Source organism: Chlorocebus sabaeus, chromosome 25 (genome assembly GCF_047675955.1).
Source record: "Chlorocebus sabaeus isolate Y175 chromosome 25, mChlSab1.0.hap1, whole genome shotgun sequence".
Classification (NCBI taxonomy): domain Eukaryota; kingdom Metazoa; phylum Chordata; class Mammalia; order Primates; family Cercopithecidae; genus Chlorocebus; species Chlorocebus sabaeus.
In genome coordinates this window covers 32,658,763-32,676,079 of record NC_132928.1, presented here as the reverse complement: position 1 = coordinate 32,676,079, position 17,317 = coordinate 32,658,763, and the positions used below count along the sequence as shown (strand labels likewise).

At 35.5% G+C, this 17,317-nt stretch overlaps 1 protein-coding gene across 3 annotated transcripts; it reads left to right on the top strand.

The window, feature by feature from the left end:
- The first annotated feature begins 1,204 nt into the window (after window positions 1-1,204).
- Window positions 1,205-16,742, top strand: CFHR2 (complement factor H related 2). Of its 3 annotated transcripts, XM_037985773.2 has the most exons (5): window positions 1,205-1,405; window positions 6,640-6,834; window positions 8,005-8,181; window positions 15,040-15,222; window positions 16,017-16,742. In XM_037985773.2, exons 1-5 carry the CDS (start codon window positions 1,348-1,350, stop codon window positions 16,214-16,216), a joined length of 813 nt encoding a protein of 270 aa, XP_037841701.1. In that variant the 5' UTR covers window positions 1,205-1,347; the 3' UTR covers window positions 16,217-16,742. The 3 variants fall into 3 exon arrangements, with proteins under 3 accessions (XP_037841701.1, XP_037841702.1, XP_072867526.1); XM_073011425.1 differs by lacking the exon at window positions 6,640-6,834 and having other exon boundaries at window positions 1,266-1,405; window positions 16,017-16,356; XM_037985774.1 differs by lacking the exons at window positions 6,640-6,834; window positions 8,005-8,181 and having other exon boundaries at window positions 1,235-1,405; window positions 16,017-16,359.
- Window positions 16,743-17,317: the final 575 nt, after the last annotated feature.

Below are 17,317 nucleotides of genomic sequence, written 5' to 3'. Positions count from 1 at the left end.
TCTCTGGTTTCTTGATTGAACATAGCTATGTGCATTCCCATTGACTTCTGAACCACCGTCAGTAAGTTTCATCTTAGGGGGAGTCCTTAGGCTGTCCCTTTCTCCAAATTTTGCCATTAAATTTCTGGCTGACTGGCCACTTTGTTGCTTGCCCCAGCTAATATCCTCTACACATACTAGTCTTCTCTACTTGCTTCCCACTGTAACCTCTTTGTATTCAATAGGATCCTTGGGCAGGGATTTTTCCATGCTGTAAAGTAACTCCCCTTCAGTGGGGCAGCAGAGCTTCCAGTCCACATAGACTGTTTGCCTACCCAGGGTTCAACTTCTGAGCCACAGAACTGGACTGCAAGACAAAGGTGGATAAAAGCAGCCACTCTTCTTACTGAGATTTATGTAGACTTTCTAGAATAAATATTTCCCAACAGTATGCTCTTTGGCCAATTTCTAGAGATTATTTTTATAATTTTATCCAGTTTTATTGCTGCCTTTTGGTAGTGAGTGAATATACCAAGACCCACAAATACCCATTCTCAAAGTACCATCTGAACAAAATGATTTTGAAGTAAAATTTGTTTGTTCAAAAATTTCGGGAACATTTACATACCAAAAATTATTCTTGATTTGACTTTTTATAGTCTACAAAATATGAAAACTATTAAGAAGTTACCTTTTTTTTTTTTTTTTGACAGTCTCACTGTGTCGCCCAGGCTGGAGAGCAGTGGTGTGATCTCAGTTCACTGCAAACGCCACCTCCCAGGTTCATGCCATTCTCCTGCCTCAGCCTCCCGAGTAGCTGGGACTACAGGTACCCGCCACCATGCCTGGCTCATTTTTTTGCATTTTTAGTAGAGACAGGGTTTTACCATGTTAGCCAGGATGGTCTGAAGTTACCTCATTCTTAATACCAGTTTTAAGTGGAATTAACAACTAGAACAGTGATGCTGGACTGATCACCTGCACTTGTTTGACTATTGATGTAGCTGAAATCTTGGCTAGAAAAAGAAGGGGCTTCCTCTTTCCTCTTCAATGGCCCATTTCTGAATATTCCAAACTCAGAGACTCAGGGACCACAGCAAGGATATTGAACAGCTTTTATTTTGCTCAAGTAAGTATTACACGATACATTCAGAGTATTATTATGAAAACACTGATTAGACACTATTTGCTTATTTTGCACAACCCTCCATGAACTTTGATGTTTACCACAAAGGACGTTACTAAACTAGCTTCCAGTTAGTACACTGAAATTCAAAGTCATGCTCATAACTGTTAATGAAAGAGGATTCAAAGCAACACCACCACCACTGAAGTATTTTTAGTTATATAAGATTGGAACGACTAGGCATGTGGCTCATGATCAGTGTAATTCTAATCTCACAGATATCCTCTGTTGGGGGAGAAGGTAAGTTGAAAAAAGACCTGAATATTTAGTTCCTTTTTCAGATATATTTATCCGTTTTGGTGTGTATGCTTACATATTTTTTAATGAATAAATAGCTGAAAATATTTTAAATGATTTATAATGTTAATCTATTTTATGGAAATACTTTCTAACATGCAATTAGTAGGAAAATAGAATAAAATTAGTTCTCTCCATCCTCTAAGTTGCAAAGGTAAATGGCCGCCAAATAGAGAATGTAAAGAGGAATTAAATGAGGGAAAATCTGCTATAATCACAGTGGCAAGGTGAAGTATTAGTGTAATTCTGTATAAACTCTGCAATGCCACTAACTAGAAAAATCAATCTCAAAAAGATTTGGCCACCTTCAAAATGCTTTTAGGATTTTATTCTCCTAGATTTGATCATTTAAATTTTAAAGGTCTTTAAAATGGAGGAATTCCCATTCAATCTAATTATCATTCAACAGAGGGAAATATATTTTACTGAAACAATAGAAAATATCACTTATATATAAACCAGTGAACTGTCAAGAAATTACTCCTTCTGAGCTCTTAAATATCAAGAGTGAAGTAATGTATCACCTCTTTAATAATATTACAAATTGCTTCTTATGATATTTTATAAATGGTCCTATTTTATTTCATGTTGAAATTAAGGCCACCATACCACATGAATTGCAAACAAAATCTCTACCAAGGTCTAGGATACTAATTAAACTATGTGTGTACATGGAGTTTTGATCATTATGCTTTACTCTTTGATTTCCAGAAAGTTTTTACTTCACTCTTTTGCTGTTTCCTAATGTTTACAGACCTTTGAAGTTTTATTTGAACAGTTTCTCATCTGCCCTGGCATAAGAGAAAAATATGAACAATAAAATTCTTTGCTTTAAATATTTGCCATTAGAAGTGTTGCAAAGCATTATTTCTATTGGTTTGAAATTCATTTTATTTTGTTTTCACTTTCAGTGCTGAGTTGTAATCACAGGAGTGCAACTGTATGAGTGTATTTGATTTTTCTTAAGTCTGTGTTTATGGTATTCATTAAGTGGCTTATACACCTATTACAAATGGCATTACAAGAGGATTTCTAAATAGGGGGGAAAGCAGAGGAAGATAAGTGAAAAATATGAGAGAAATATACAGAATTTTGACAATTCCTAACCCTCCCCCCACCAAAAAAATATTCAAGCTTCAACCCAGTCTCTGGGAGAAACTTCAGTGACATTCTATCTAAAGGTTGCCTAGATGTTAAATGATCTGTAAGTGTGTGTTACACTGTCGTTTAGGTGTCTATTGAGAGCCCTGCCAAACAGCAAAAACAACACACTGAAGCAACACATTTGTATACGTAGAAAACTGCATGCTTCCAGTAGCAAAATATTTATCAAGCAATATGTTGTGTTTCATGTAGCAAAGAAGCTGGAAGAAAATGACAACCCTAACCACACCTCACTGCAACTTACCATAGTGTCCCAAAGAAAAGCAAAATGTAAAGAGGCAAATAAATTGCAAGACTATATATAGGTGACTGTGTGTGTGTGTGTGTGTGTGTGTGTGTGTGTGTGTATAAACAGTCATACATTACTTAATGATGGGGCACATTCTGAGAAGTTCATCCTTAGGCGATTTCTTTCTTATTCAAACATTATAGGGTGTACTTACACAAACCTAGGTTGTATAGCCTACTACCTAACTAGGTCATATGGTATAGCCTGTCGCTCCTAGGCTGCAAACCTGTACAGCACGTTATGGTACTGAATACTGTGGGCAATTGTAGCACCATTGTAAGTATATGTTTATCTAAATATAGAAAAAATACAATAAAAATACAGTATAAAACATTACAAATGGCACACTTGTATGTGGCTCTTACCATGAATAGGGTGTGCAGGACTGAAAGTTGCTCTCAGTAAGTCATTACATGAGTGGTGAGTGAATATGACAGCTTAGAACATTATCATACACTACTGGAGGTGGAATAAACACTGTATACTTAGGCTAATTTATTTTATTAATTAATTTATTTATTTAAATAGTTTTGGCGAGAGCAGGTGGTTTTTGGTTACACGGATAAGTTCTTTAGTGCTAATTACTGAGTTTTTGATACACCCAGGATAGACTAAATTTATTTTAAACCTTTTCTTCGATAATAAATTAACCTTAGTTTATATTAACCTTTTTACTTCATCAACTTTAATTTTTTTGTCTTTTGACATAATATTTAGCTTAAAAAATATTGTAGAGATGTACAAAAGATTTTTTATTTCTATTCTTGTTCTATAAGCTTTTATCTTTTAAATATTTTACTTATTTATTTACATTTCAAACCTTTTGTTAAAAACAGACACAAACACGCACATTAACCTTGGCCTGCAAAGGGTCAGGATCAACAGTATCACTGTCTTCTTCCTCCACTCTTGTACTACTAGAAGGTCTTCAGGGCAGTAACACACATGGAGCTGTCCTCTCCTGTGATAACAAAGGTTTCTTCTGGAATAGTTCCTGAAGGACCTGAGGAAAAATTAACTGTAAAACAGTGAATAGAAGAAGTGAACTATAAAATACTGATAACAATTATAGTATATGAAATACATTAACCGGTAACACTTCTGTATTATCATCATCAAGTATTACGTACTGTACAAAATTGTGTGTGGTGTATTTTTATGTGACTGACAATGCTGTAGGTTTGTTTACACCGGCAGTGCCACAAACATGTGAGTAATATGTTGCACTGCAATGCTATGATGGCTATTAGGTGATAGGAATTTTTCAGCTGCACTATAATCTTATGGGTCCCCTGTCATATAAGCAATCAGTCATCGACCAAAATGTCATTATGTGTTGAATAACTGTATGACTGTGTGTGTGTGTGTGCATATATATATATATATAAATTGTGTGTGTGAGTGTATATATATCCCAGAAGAAATATATTCATAATATTCTATCAGAATGTTGAGACAAGAAAAATTATTTTCTACTTTTGAAGTGGGTGGTTGTGTAAAGGAGGCTTGCAAAAAGACATTAACACTCCTAGCTAGCACCACTGCAGATATGCACAATGAATATTTGATGAATGTCATAGAGTTAGTTCTGGAAAACCAAGTTATTCTGGATAGCAAAGAATATGTAGGTGCAAATGTATGAAAATGAACTACTATAATTTTGGAGGAGTGAAGGATAATCGAAAGAGTTATGATCGGTTAATACTATCAAGACGGGAGTCTTTCCCTCAGTACCTTTACCAAAACTATCTAATGTCAAATTTTAAACAGACAATCAATTTCAGGTTTCACAAGGTGAAAATATTTCAAATATTGTGTAACATTAAACATTACTTGTAGATAGATGAAAAAGAGAAATTTCTCTTGCTTTGTCAGCTTAATTTCTGCACACATCTTCCAAATAAGGTGAAAAATAAAATTATTCCTTATGCAGCAGTACTATATTGCAAAAATATCTTGAGATAAAAACAAAGAGCAGTATTATATTGAGGAAATATATTGAGCTAAATACTTACTCAAAGACAAAGTATATCAAACCCATAGAATGTACAATATCAAGAGTGAACCCTAACATAAACTATGGACTTTGGGTGATAATTATATTGATGGTGAGGGAGGTTATCCATGTGGTAGGGAAGAGGAAGTGGTATGTAGGAAATCTCTGTACCTTCCACTCAATTTTGCTGTGAAAAACCTGTGAATAAAAATAAAGTCTACTAAAAAATATGTGTGTATATATATGTATGTGTACACAAAAAAGAGTCAAAAAGTATGAAGATTTCACTCATTTTCTACATTGCTTTAATGTATCTTGCACCATAGTGCATATGGATGCATATATACATATATACAGTAGTCCTTTAGTATCCTCAAGGAATTGGTTCCAGGACTCTACCCACCCCCAGTAGATACCAAAATCCAAGGATACTCAAGTCTCTCAGAGAGAATGGTGTAGTATTTTTATATAACCTGTGCATATCCTCCCATACAGTTTATTTTATTTTATTATTTTATTTATTTATTTATTTATTTATTTATTTATTTATTTATTTATTTTTGAGGTGCAGTCTTGCTCTGTCGCCTCCAGGCTAGAGTTTAGTGGAGTGATCTCGGCTCACTGCAACCTCCCCCTCCCAGGTTCAAGTGATTCTTCTGCCTCAGCCTCCCGAGTAGCTGGGATTACAGGAGCACACCACCACACCAGGCTAATTTTTGTGTTTTTAGTAGAGATGGGGTTTCGCCATGTTGCTCAGGCTGGTCTCAAACTCCTGACCTCAAGTGATCCACCCACCTCAACCTCTCAAAGTGCTGGGATTACAGGCATGAGCTACCACACCCAGCCCTCTCATACAATTTCAGTAATTTAAGTATCTCTAGATTATTTATAATACCTAATACAATGTAAATGCTATACAACAAAGGAAATAGCAATGATCTTTCTCCTGAGAAACATTTATGAGAGTTAAGAGAGAAATAGATATATGAAGATGTTCTTTGTCCCTAAAATAGTTTATAAACATAAAATATTTTATTATAAAAACCAAAATACAAGTATACACATATAAATACAAATATACAAATACATATTTGTATATAAAACATTTACCAGAGTTTAGCTCTAAATTTATCTTGATTGAGTTGTTCTTAGTGATTTTCTTATATTCTCTAAATTATTTCCACTGAAACTATATTAACTTTGTAACCAGAAAATATTCAAAATGATATTAGTAAACAAAAAACAAAACTACCTACCCAACATCTTTACTGCACCAGAAAAAAAAAAATAGGACAGAGTTTCTGGTGGAGATACCTATGACGGTCAACGAGAATAGAGAAAAGAAGTAAGTTGAGAGCTAAGAGCAACCTTATCACTCCTCTACTGTATACTATGCAGATAAGGAAGATTTGCTACTCTTATGCTCTGCTTCATTCTTAAATTGTGGTGTGAGGGTTTTCTTCTTGAAGAAATTGCAGGAGAGTTCATACTTCATATCACTCCAAAATATAAATTTTATATGCATTAACAATGACCTCCTCAAATACTTTTGTACTCTTAGTTAGTGATGGTTTTTCATTCCTGATTTGTACACTGGAAAGCATTTAAGCTACAGGCATTTAAGCTAAATGAAAGAATAAAACTGTAAATGAGATGATTAAAATATAATCTACTGATTTATTTATGTAGCTTATTATGTAATTCTACAGTTTTGTGTTGTTTTCCCAGCAACATTTTGTGATTTTCCAAAAATAAAACATGGAATTCTATATGATGAAGAAAAACATAAACCATTATCCCAAGTTCCTACAGGGGAAGTTTTCTATTACTCCTGTGAATATAATTTTGTGTCTCCGTCAAAATCCTTTTGGACTCGCATAACATGCACGCAAGAAGGATGGTCACCAACACCAAAGTGTCTCAGTGAGTAAATGCCCTGTTCATTAAATGGATGTCATTCAGTGAATAAAGAAGGATGTGCCAGACAAGACCATAAGGTCTTGATAATCACAGGGGCAGTGACCAGAGGAGCTGGAAAGATGGGAGATATAGTCCTCCAAGTTTGAGATGCCTCCTATGAGAATCAATGAAGAATAAATATTTCAACTGTCTTGCATTACATGGAAATGCTCTACGTGTTGAAATATATTAATTGTTTTAGACTGACAATTAATATATTTGACTGCTAATATTTCTTTACTAATATTCATTTGTCAGCAGCCTGATCATAGTTTTCCTTTAAAATGCCATTTTTATACATATTCTGTTTTGAATTTACCATTCTTCTGCACATTGCAAGGAGGTTTAGCATTTTCACTTTTATATTTCAATAAACCATTTATTTGGTCCTTCAAAGTGCAGCTATTAATACTCCAATAAATGTAGAGAGCAGACTCCGATGATAACAGGTGTATTAAAAGAGAAAACAATTGGGAGACAGACAGATGAGGCAGCAAAGGAAGTAACAATGATCTTTCTCCTAAGAAACATTTATGAGAGTTAAGAGAGAAATAGATATATGAAGATGTTCTTTGTACCTAAAATAGTTTATAAACATAAAATATTTTATTATAAAAACCATAGAGCAACAACATGAAATATTTTCTTCTATATGCACATATAAAAGAAACAAAAATATATTTCAGCATATATATATAGTAGCATGACTTAAAGTCTTTTGAAAATGTTTACATTTGATTTCAGCTTTGAAAGTTTTCCTTTTTTTTTTTTTTGAGACAGAGTAAGACTCTGTCACCCAGGCTGGAGTACAGTGGCACCTTCTCGACTCACTGCTACCTCTGCTTTCTGGGTTCAAGTGATTCTCCTGTCTCAGTCTCCAGACTAGCTGGAATTACAAGTGCGCACCACTATGCCCTCTAATTTTTGTATTTTTAGTAGAAACAGAGTTTCACCATGTTGGCCAGACTGGTCTCAAACTCCTGGCCTCAAGTGATCCACTCGCCTCAGCCTCTCAAAGTGCAGGGATTACCAGCATGAGCCACTTCATCCGATTTATTAAAATATTTTAAAATGCAGTTGTACTTTTTCTTTGCTACTTCCATCTTGTATATTAATCCATTTTGGGGTCCTTAGGACTGTGTTTCTTTCCTTCTGTGGAAAATGGTCATTCTGAATCTTCAGGACAAATACATCTGGAAGGAGATACTGTACAAATTATTTGCAACACAGGATACAGCCTTCAAAACAAGGAGAACAATATTTCATGTGTGGAACGGGGCTGGTCTGCTCCTCCCAAATGCAGGTCCACTAGTAAGTACAACGCTGTTCTCTCAGCTGTTATATATTATAAAGTTTAAAAGAAATAAATCTTTTTTTTTTACAAATTAAATATAGGTTAAATATAGGTTTTACCACATACTTCTATCATTATTCATTTGATTTTCAGTTCCAATTGTGTCTAAATGGATGTGCAATAACATAGTTTGCCTAACTATATAAATCAAATGTATGTGATAAGTAAAAACATTAAACAAGAATACACCTTGAATATAATCCCTTGAAGTTTAAGTAATGCCTGTGTGTGGTTTATAGTGTCAGGTTAGTTGACAAGAAATGGTTATAAAACTGAAGTATTAAAGTGAAAATAAATCAAATTCTAATGAAAATGTCTTGTAAGTAAGACAGCATTTAATATGTATCTTTATTTAAATTCTTATGCTTTATTGAATAAATCATCAATTCCTACGTTTTAGGAAGTCCATACTTCTGAGAGGTATGTTTATCTGTGAGCGACTTCGCATTTGGAAAACGATTCTTTTGGAAACCTGTGGCATAAATGATGGCGCCTCCCAGTCCTGTGTGAACTCTTGTAATTCTTCATCTTTATAGCGCCTCAGTAATTGTTCTTCGCCCAGCCCAATACGATTCCGTCCTATGCTTGCACAGCTCAGTATTCAACTAAAAATACAAGGAGCCCCATGGAAACTTCTACAGCTCTTTCTCTTCATACCACTTTCTCTCTGCTACTATGCCCAGTAACTTCTGGCCACCGTAGTCTCCAAGACTGACCTTATTAATCTCAACTCAAGAAGACCACTGAGTTCTTCCTGGGTTCTCCCTCACAGCACAGAGTCTGAGAAAGGCCTCCCAGCAAACAGATGGGGCTGTGTGCTATGGTAGTTTGGGGTTTTGAGGTTTTTTCATTGTCGTAGTCATCACGGTTGTGTGCTGGGAGATTTCCAGTGTTCTTGATATATATTTTGTACAGTTTTCTAATTTTTTTCCAGTGGGATGCTATGTTGATACCAGCTATTCCATCCTATCAGGAAATAGAATCCGTGGTATGCTTTTCAAAAGATGTTATGTTATCAAATATTATTCCACATCTTCAATACTTAATTTAAAACCTCTAGAGCAGGGCACAGTGGTGTGTGCCTGTAGTCCCAGCCACTGGGAAGGCTGAAGCAGGAGGATCACTTGAGCCCAGGTGTTCAAGACTGCAGTGAGCTATGACTGCACCAGTGCACTCCAACCTGGGCAACAGAGTGAGATCCTGTCTTCACTAAATTTAAACTTCTAGAAAACTGAGTCTTCTTAAAACAACTGAAACTGTGATAGTTTTTCGGTAAACAGTTAAATCATAGTATCTTTCTATTACTACAGGATTAAACATGATTAACATTTGCAAAAAAAAAAAAAAGAACAAATGTTATGAATACCAGAAAATTCCAGTGATTGAATAGGGTTCAGGATTTATAGGCTTCAATGATGGCATAAATATTTCCATGCTCTCTCTATGTCATGAACAAGCTCTCTTCAATTTGTGGGATGATGGCTATTGTCAGCTCAACGATTATATTTTAGAAGCTTGACAAATTAAGTTTGACCAGCTGTATCCCATACAAGTTGGCTCTCTCTTGTGTACAGTCCGTAAGACTTTGTTAGCCCTTGATTAAGTCTGTTGCTTTGTGACACAAAAAATATCCCGGGTTTAATTCATGTTTTCCCTGTCCAAGAACTAGAATCAGCCATACCTCCAATAAGTTCTGGTTCCATTCAGTGAGTAATGACATTTAGAAACTAAGTTGCCAAGATAAAGTTGCTTCAAAACTTAGCCCATTTTATTTAGTCTGACAAAGAACACATCTTTTTGTTCAAGTTCTCAGAATATTACTACCTTTCCCTCTCTGCCTGTTGCTTATTCCAAAAGCATAAGGCAACATATTGAGGTTATAAGAGTAGATGGAGGAAGTCAGAATCTCCAAAGTGGAAGAATTCAGCAGAACAGTCTATGTCCAAAGTTGAATGGTAGCTCAAGAACACCATGGAGAGTTGATAAAATTTCAGGGCAACTAGACTCATAATGATAGGTGCATAGTCTATTTTTTCATCTAAGGTAACATTTTGCAAGTTATGGTAATCTATGTTCCAGGGATTAGTACAGAGCCATCTTTGGGAGCCATTATTCCTTCTACAACACCATGCAATAACCACATATGAATGAAGCAGCTGGGAAACCCTACATCAGCCAAGATCAATTATATTTATTTATTTATTTACTTAATTACTTACTTATTTCCTTATTATTATTATTATTATTTTTTGAGACAGAGTCTCACTATGTTGCCCAGGTTGGAGTGCAATGGTGTGATCTTGGCTTCCTGCAAATTCTGCCTCCAAGGTTCAAGCGATTCTTGTGCCTCAGCCTCCTGAGTAGTTGGGATTACAGGCATATGTCACCACACCCAGCTAATTTCTATATTCTTAGTAGAGACAGGGTTTCACCAAGTTGGCCAGGCTAGTCTTGAACTCCCAACCTCAGGTGATCTGCCAACCTCGGCCTCCCAAGTGCTGATATTACAGACATGAGCCACTGCACCCAGCCAGATCAATTATTTTCAATGGCATTTTGTTTTTACAATTAGATTTTTAAAAAGATGACAATCAATAAAGAATTGCCATCCAAAATCTTGGAATAAAATACAGAGATTTAGGGATACAAGTTTTATGTAAGTGAAATGAGTCACATTCTAGTGGGATTTGCTCGAGTAAACTGCAATCAAACCATTAAAGTGCCAATAACAGTACATAAAACTAGTCACTTTAAATAATATTTATGAGATTATTAATTAGAAAATATTTCAATTGTTTTTTTATGTGTATACTTGATTTATTCAGATTGTTTACTCTGTCTTGAATGTCAATTATGTATTTTATGTAAGAATTAATATATACTTTTATAAACTAACCATTAATGAGAGATGATTAAATAAGAAAAATAAACACATATTCATATACATAATTATTTCTAATTGAATCAGAAGATATTCATAATGAGTTTTTATAAACATACTAGTGATAGAGATGAGAATAATGGAAAGGTTCAAAAAACTTAGAAGATGGGTTTTTTAAAAAGTCTTTGATATTTAGTTACCCATTTGTAAAATTGGGAATAATTTGATTTATAATTTCCCTCCAACTTTCTCCCCATATGGGTGAAATTGGCCAAAAGAAAGGGGCTACAGTCCCCATGCAAGTTCAAAACCCAGCAGGGCACTCATTAAATCTTCAATCTCCAAAAATGGTCTCCTTTGACTCCTTGTCTCACATCCAGGACACACTGATGCAAGGGGTAGACTTCCAAGGCCTTGGGTAGCTCCACTTCTGTGGCTTTGTAGCGTTCAGTCACCAGGGCTGCTCTCATGGGCTGGCATTGAGTGCCTGCAGCCTTTCCAGGTGCATAGTACAAGTTGTTGGCTTATCTACCATTCTGTGGTCTGGAGGAGAGTACTGCCCTATGCAAAGCTCCACTCGGCAGTGCCTCAGTGGTGACTCTACATTTCCCTTCCACACTGCCCTAGCAGAGGTTCTCCGTGAGGACTCCGCCCCTGCAGACTTTTGCCTGGACATGCAGGAATTTCCATACAACCTCAGAAATCCAGGCAGAGGTTCCCACTTGGAACCAAAAAAAAGCTCAAAATCTTATCTTCTGTGCCTTATCCACAGGCACAAAACCATGTGGAAGCTGCCGAGGTTCGAGGTTTGCACCTTCTGAAAAAATGACGTGAGCTGTATCTTGGCCCCATTTAGCCACAGCTGGAGCTGCAGCAGCTAGGACTCAGCAGGGCACCAGGTCCTGGGGCTGCAAACAGCAGCAGGGCCCAGGCCCGTGAAACTATTTTTCCTCCTAGGCCTGTGATGGGAAAGTCTCAAAGATCTCTGACATGCCCTAGAGTCATTTTCGCCATTGTCTTAGGCTATTAACATTTGGCTCCTTGTTACTTATGCAAATTTCTGCAGCAGGCTTGAATTATTCCCCAGAATATTAGTTTTTCTCTTCTACTACATGGTCAGGCTGCAAATTTTGCAAACCTTTATACTCTGTCACTCTTGAATATTTTGCTGCTTAGAAATTTCCTACTCTAGTTACCCTAAATCATCTCTCTCAACTTCAAAGTTCCACAGATCTCTAAGGCAGGGGCAAATTGCCACTAATCTCTTTGCTACAGCAGAGCAAGAGTGACCTTTGCTCCAGTTCCCAATGAGTTTCTCATTTCCATCTAAGACCACCTCGGCCTGGACTTCATTGTCCATATCACTATAAGCATTTTGGTCAAAACCGCTGAACAAGTCTCAAGGGGGTTCCAAACTGTCCCTCATCTTCCTGTCTTCTTCTGAGCCCCCTAAGCTATTCCAACCTCTGCCTATTACCCAGTTCCAAAGTCACTTACACATTTTCAGGTACCTTATAGCAGTGCCCACTGTACCAATTGACTGTATTAGTCCATTCTCACACTGCTATAAAGAACTTCTCCAACCTAGGTAATGTATCAATAAAGTAGGTTTGGCCAGACATGGTGGCTCACACCTGTAATCCTAGCACTTTGGGAGACTGGGGCAGGCGAATCACTTGAGTTCAGAAGTTTGAGACTAGCCCGGCCCACATGGTGAAACTCTGTCTTTACTAAAATATAAAAATTAGCTGGGCATGGTGGTGTACACCTGTAATCCCAGCTATTCAGGAGGATGAGGGAGGAGAATCGCTTGAGCTGGGGAGGCAGAGGCTGTAGTGAGCCGAGATAGTGCCACTGCACTGCAGTCTGGGCAACAAAGTGAGACTCCATCTCAAAATAATAATAATAAATAAATAAAATAGGTTTAATTGACTCACAGTTCCACATGGCTGTGGCTTCAGAAAACTTACAATCATGGCAGAAGGGGAGGCAGGCACTTCTTCACAAGGCAGCAGGAGAGAGACAAGTGGGTGAAGGAAGAACTTCCAAACACTTATAAAACCATCAGATCTTTTGAGAACTCACTCACTATCATGAGAACAGCATGGAGGAAGCCATCCCCATGATCCAACTACCCCCCACTGTATCTCTGCCTCAATACCTGGGGATTACAATTCAAGATAAGATGTGAGTGGGGACACAAAGCCTAACTATATCAGGTGGCAAGTATGTGTGATAAATGATGTGAATGCAAAAAAGAGTAATTTCAAGCGCTCCAGCTACCAGTATCTCCTCAGGCTTCTAATATCATTCCCTTCTTATATTTTTGATAGATTTGGAACAATTTAATGTAATTAAGTCAAAATAGCTGATATATTTTTTCAAGTTATGAGAAAAATATTATAAAGTATTAGTTGGTTCTACATGTCACTATTAGTTTATGCCTTATGGTCAATCTTGGAAGTGTTCAGTCGTTTTTTTTTTATTGTTTTCAGTCTGGTACTTTTTCTTTTCTCTTTCTGGATCACCTCTCCTTATTTGTTATTGTTTGTTGTATTCTAAAGGTCTCTGAAGCTCAGTTCAGCTTTCTGTTTTCAGTCTATTTTCAGACTGAGTAATTAATATTGCTCTGTATTGAAGTTCATGAATTTATTCATCTGTCAACTCCCAATGTATTATTAAGCCTATCTAGTGGTTTTCTTTTTTTTAATTCTTATTTTACTATGTGGGTTTATAATTCCTACCGGACTTTTCAAAGCACCATCAGTTTCAACATCTGTGTCTTCTTAGTGTCGTCTTCTGTTATTAATAATTGTCTTTTCTCTATTGAGAGTTTCCTGGTCCTTAATATGATGAGTAATTTTTAAATTTATTCTAGATATTTTAGGTGTTATATTTTGAGTACTGGATTGCAAAAAGTCTTATTTGGCAGCTTCCATTGCTGCCATGCTGGGTATAAGCCCAGGTTTCCCACTTAGCTTCTGCTGACATCATGGGAAAAGGGAGAGGTGTCTTGTTACTTGACCATGTGGGTGAAAGTTTAGGTTCCACAGTTGACCTCTGTTTATCTGAGAGTGTGGAGGGTGGTCATTGGCTTCTTAGGATCTTTCCTACAGTATGTTAGTTATTGGTAAACATGATTCTGGTCTTGTAAGGCTGCTCTTTTCTTGGGCTTTTGGGTATAGAAAGTAGGCTCTTCTGGGGATTTTCTTTTTTTGTCTGAACCTCATATTAATACTGGGTTGCAGTCTCCTCGTGTCCTAACCAGGATACACAGGAGTCCAAAAGAAAACCCACACGACCCTGCTGTATCATTCCTGAGTCCTGAAGTCTCTAGCTAGGTCAAAGTCTCTGCCTCTTTCAGAGTCTTCTTATGTTCTTTTCTTTTTTTTTTTTTTTTTTTTTACTTCGTGTCCAAAATTCGAGTTGTACTTAGTATAAGGAAAAGGTAGAAAAGTTCGTTCCTCATTTTGCCGATACCAAGAATCCAGCAATTTCCTTTTACTTTCTATTAATTTGTAATGTTTAAATTTTTCAAGGAATTAATGTTTCTTTCGTAAGGCAAATGAAAATAAAGAATGAAATGACTATGGACCCAATAAACTCCAAAGAATGTTGAATTTAAAATAAGAAACTTTCTGTGTCTGTCATAGCTTTCTATCTGTTTAGCACGTACTCATTTAGAAAAACATTTCTTAATCCTGGAATACTATGAGGTGTCATCTTTGTTAATGCTGTATGTGTTCATTCAGTCAGGGGAAAATAACTTAAAATATAACTTTCAGTTTGTAGGATAAATTTTACTCCAGGAATCATTTCATTCAGCACAAATCACAAAAGCCCTGATAGAATATAAAGTGCCTAGTTTGTATTTGCCTTATTTGAACTTGCATTTTTATTTGCTCTCCCAGTAAATCAAATGATGTTTTTTTAGTTTCTGCAGAAAAATGTGGGCCCCCTCCACCTATTGACAATGGAGACATTACTTCATTCCCGTTGTCAGTATATGCTCCAGGTTCGTCAGTTGAGTATCAATGCCAGAACTTGTATAAACTTGAGGGTAATAATCAAATAACATGTAGAAATGGACAGTGGTCAGAACCACCAAAATGCTTAGGTAAGTACTTTAGTATTCTCATGGGTTCTGGAAAAATCAGTGTGATGAGTCTGATATTTCACTGTTTGTAATAGAATTTTCACAGATTAACAAACAAGCATTCTGCTGAATGCTTGCCTACCAAACGTTTATATAATGGAATCTAAAGTTTAGAAATTTTTCTCTTTATATTTATGTTTTATTTTAAAGCATTTAGTTGATAAATAAAAAAAATCTATTCATGTTCTATAACATGTTGTTTGATATATTTATAAAGCAATGATTACTACAAATTAACACATTCATCACCACCTATGGTTACCATTGTGTGTAAATGTGTGTGTGTGTGTGTGTGTGTGTGTGTGAGATAAGGACTCTTAAAATCTGCTTTCTCTTCAAATTTCAAGTGAATAATACCATATTATTAGCTATTAATGACATTACATTTATCTATTTGATTCCCAGTTCTTGTTCATCTTATTACTGAAAGTTTGGATTCTTTCACCAAAATCATAATCAAACAGAAACAGCAATGACAGGTTCTAAAATACAACTATCTTAATATAACAATTGATGTTATGAATCTGGTAATAACTTTAAATTATCATCCATTAAACATAGTACCTCATTTTTACATCGTTTACCATTTTAACTTTACTTAAATCTATATTATGTTTTTACAGCATTGGTTTGGAAAGGATTTAGAGAAATAATTCCTCAACCATCATATAACATTCTACTTGAAAACCTGTCTATGAGTCTATAAAGGTTTGCATACTACTTAATATTTTATGTTCTTTTTTTCCTACTTTCAGATCCATGTGTAATATCACAAGAAATGATGGAAAAATATAATATAAAATTAAAGTGGACAAACCAACGAAAGCTTTATTCAAGAACAGGTGACATAGTTGAATTTGATTGTAAATCTGGATATCATCCAACAAAATCTCATTCATTTCAAGCAGTGTGTCAGGATGGAAAACTGATATATCCCAGTTGTGAAGAAAAATAGAATAAAAGGCATTACTATTAGTAAAATGCACATATTTTTCTGAATTTACTATTAAATCTGTTTTCAATTTCATTTTTCAAGTACTATTTTACTCATTTTTATTCATAAATAAAATTTTGTGTTGATGTGTGAAAATGCAATTATAATCTGAGACGTGTCACAATGGTGAGTACTATCTTCACCAAATCTAATTTTTTTTTTCCTTTTTTAAAATAAATTGACAATAGCTGTATATATTCATGGGGTACATAGTAATGTTTCCATATATATAATGTATAATGGTCAGTTAGGGTAATTAGTATATCCATTATCTCAAACACTTATCATTTCTTTGGGTTGGGAGCATTAAATATTCTCCTTCCAGCTATTTGGTACTCCATAGTATATTATTGGTAACTGAAGGAATTATATCTAAATGTTACCCCCACATATCTTGAAAGTCAGTTCCTAACAGTCACAGCCTGAGAGTTCATGTTAGCCTTCTTTCAGAGCTTGCAACTATGTATATCCACATAACTAATCAAAATAATACGTGTTTTGGTGAGAATTAGCATCTGCAATGGTTAGTTTTATGTGTCATCTTGGCTAGGCTATCAAGCCCAATTATTTAATCAAATGTTAATCTAAGTGTTGCTGTGAAGAAAGTATTTTATAGATGGAGTTAATAACACCTACAATAAGTTGCCTTTAAGTAAAGATTACCCTTGATAATGTGGGTGGGTCACATTCAATCAATCGAAGCAGTAAGAGTCAAAACTTAGGCTTCCAAAGAAGAAGAAATTCTACCTCAAGACTGTAACATTGACCCTTGTCTGAGTTTCTACTCTATTCACCTATGAATTTTGGACTTGCTTATGCCCACAAGTCAAGTAAACCAATTGCACAAAAAAAACTCTGTCTATCTCATCTATCTACATACATCTCACACTATATATTCTGTTTCTTCGGGAAACACTACTACATCATCTTACCACTGAATTTTTTTTAACCAATTAAAATCTCTCACTATCTTCCTAGGATTTGTATCACTTAATATTCACTAGAGAGCCTAGTTTGACCAATTATAAAATTCTCATTTAACAAGAACAACTAAGACCAGGT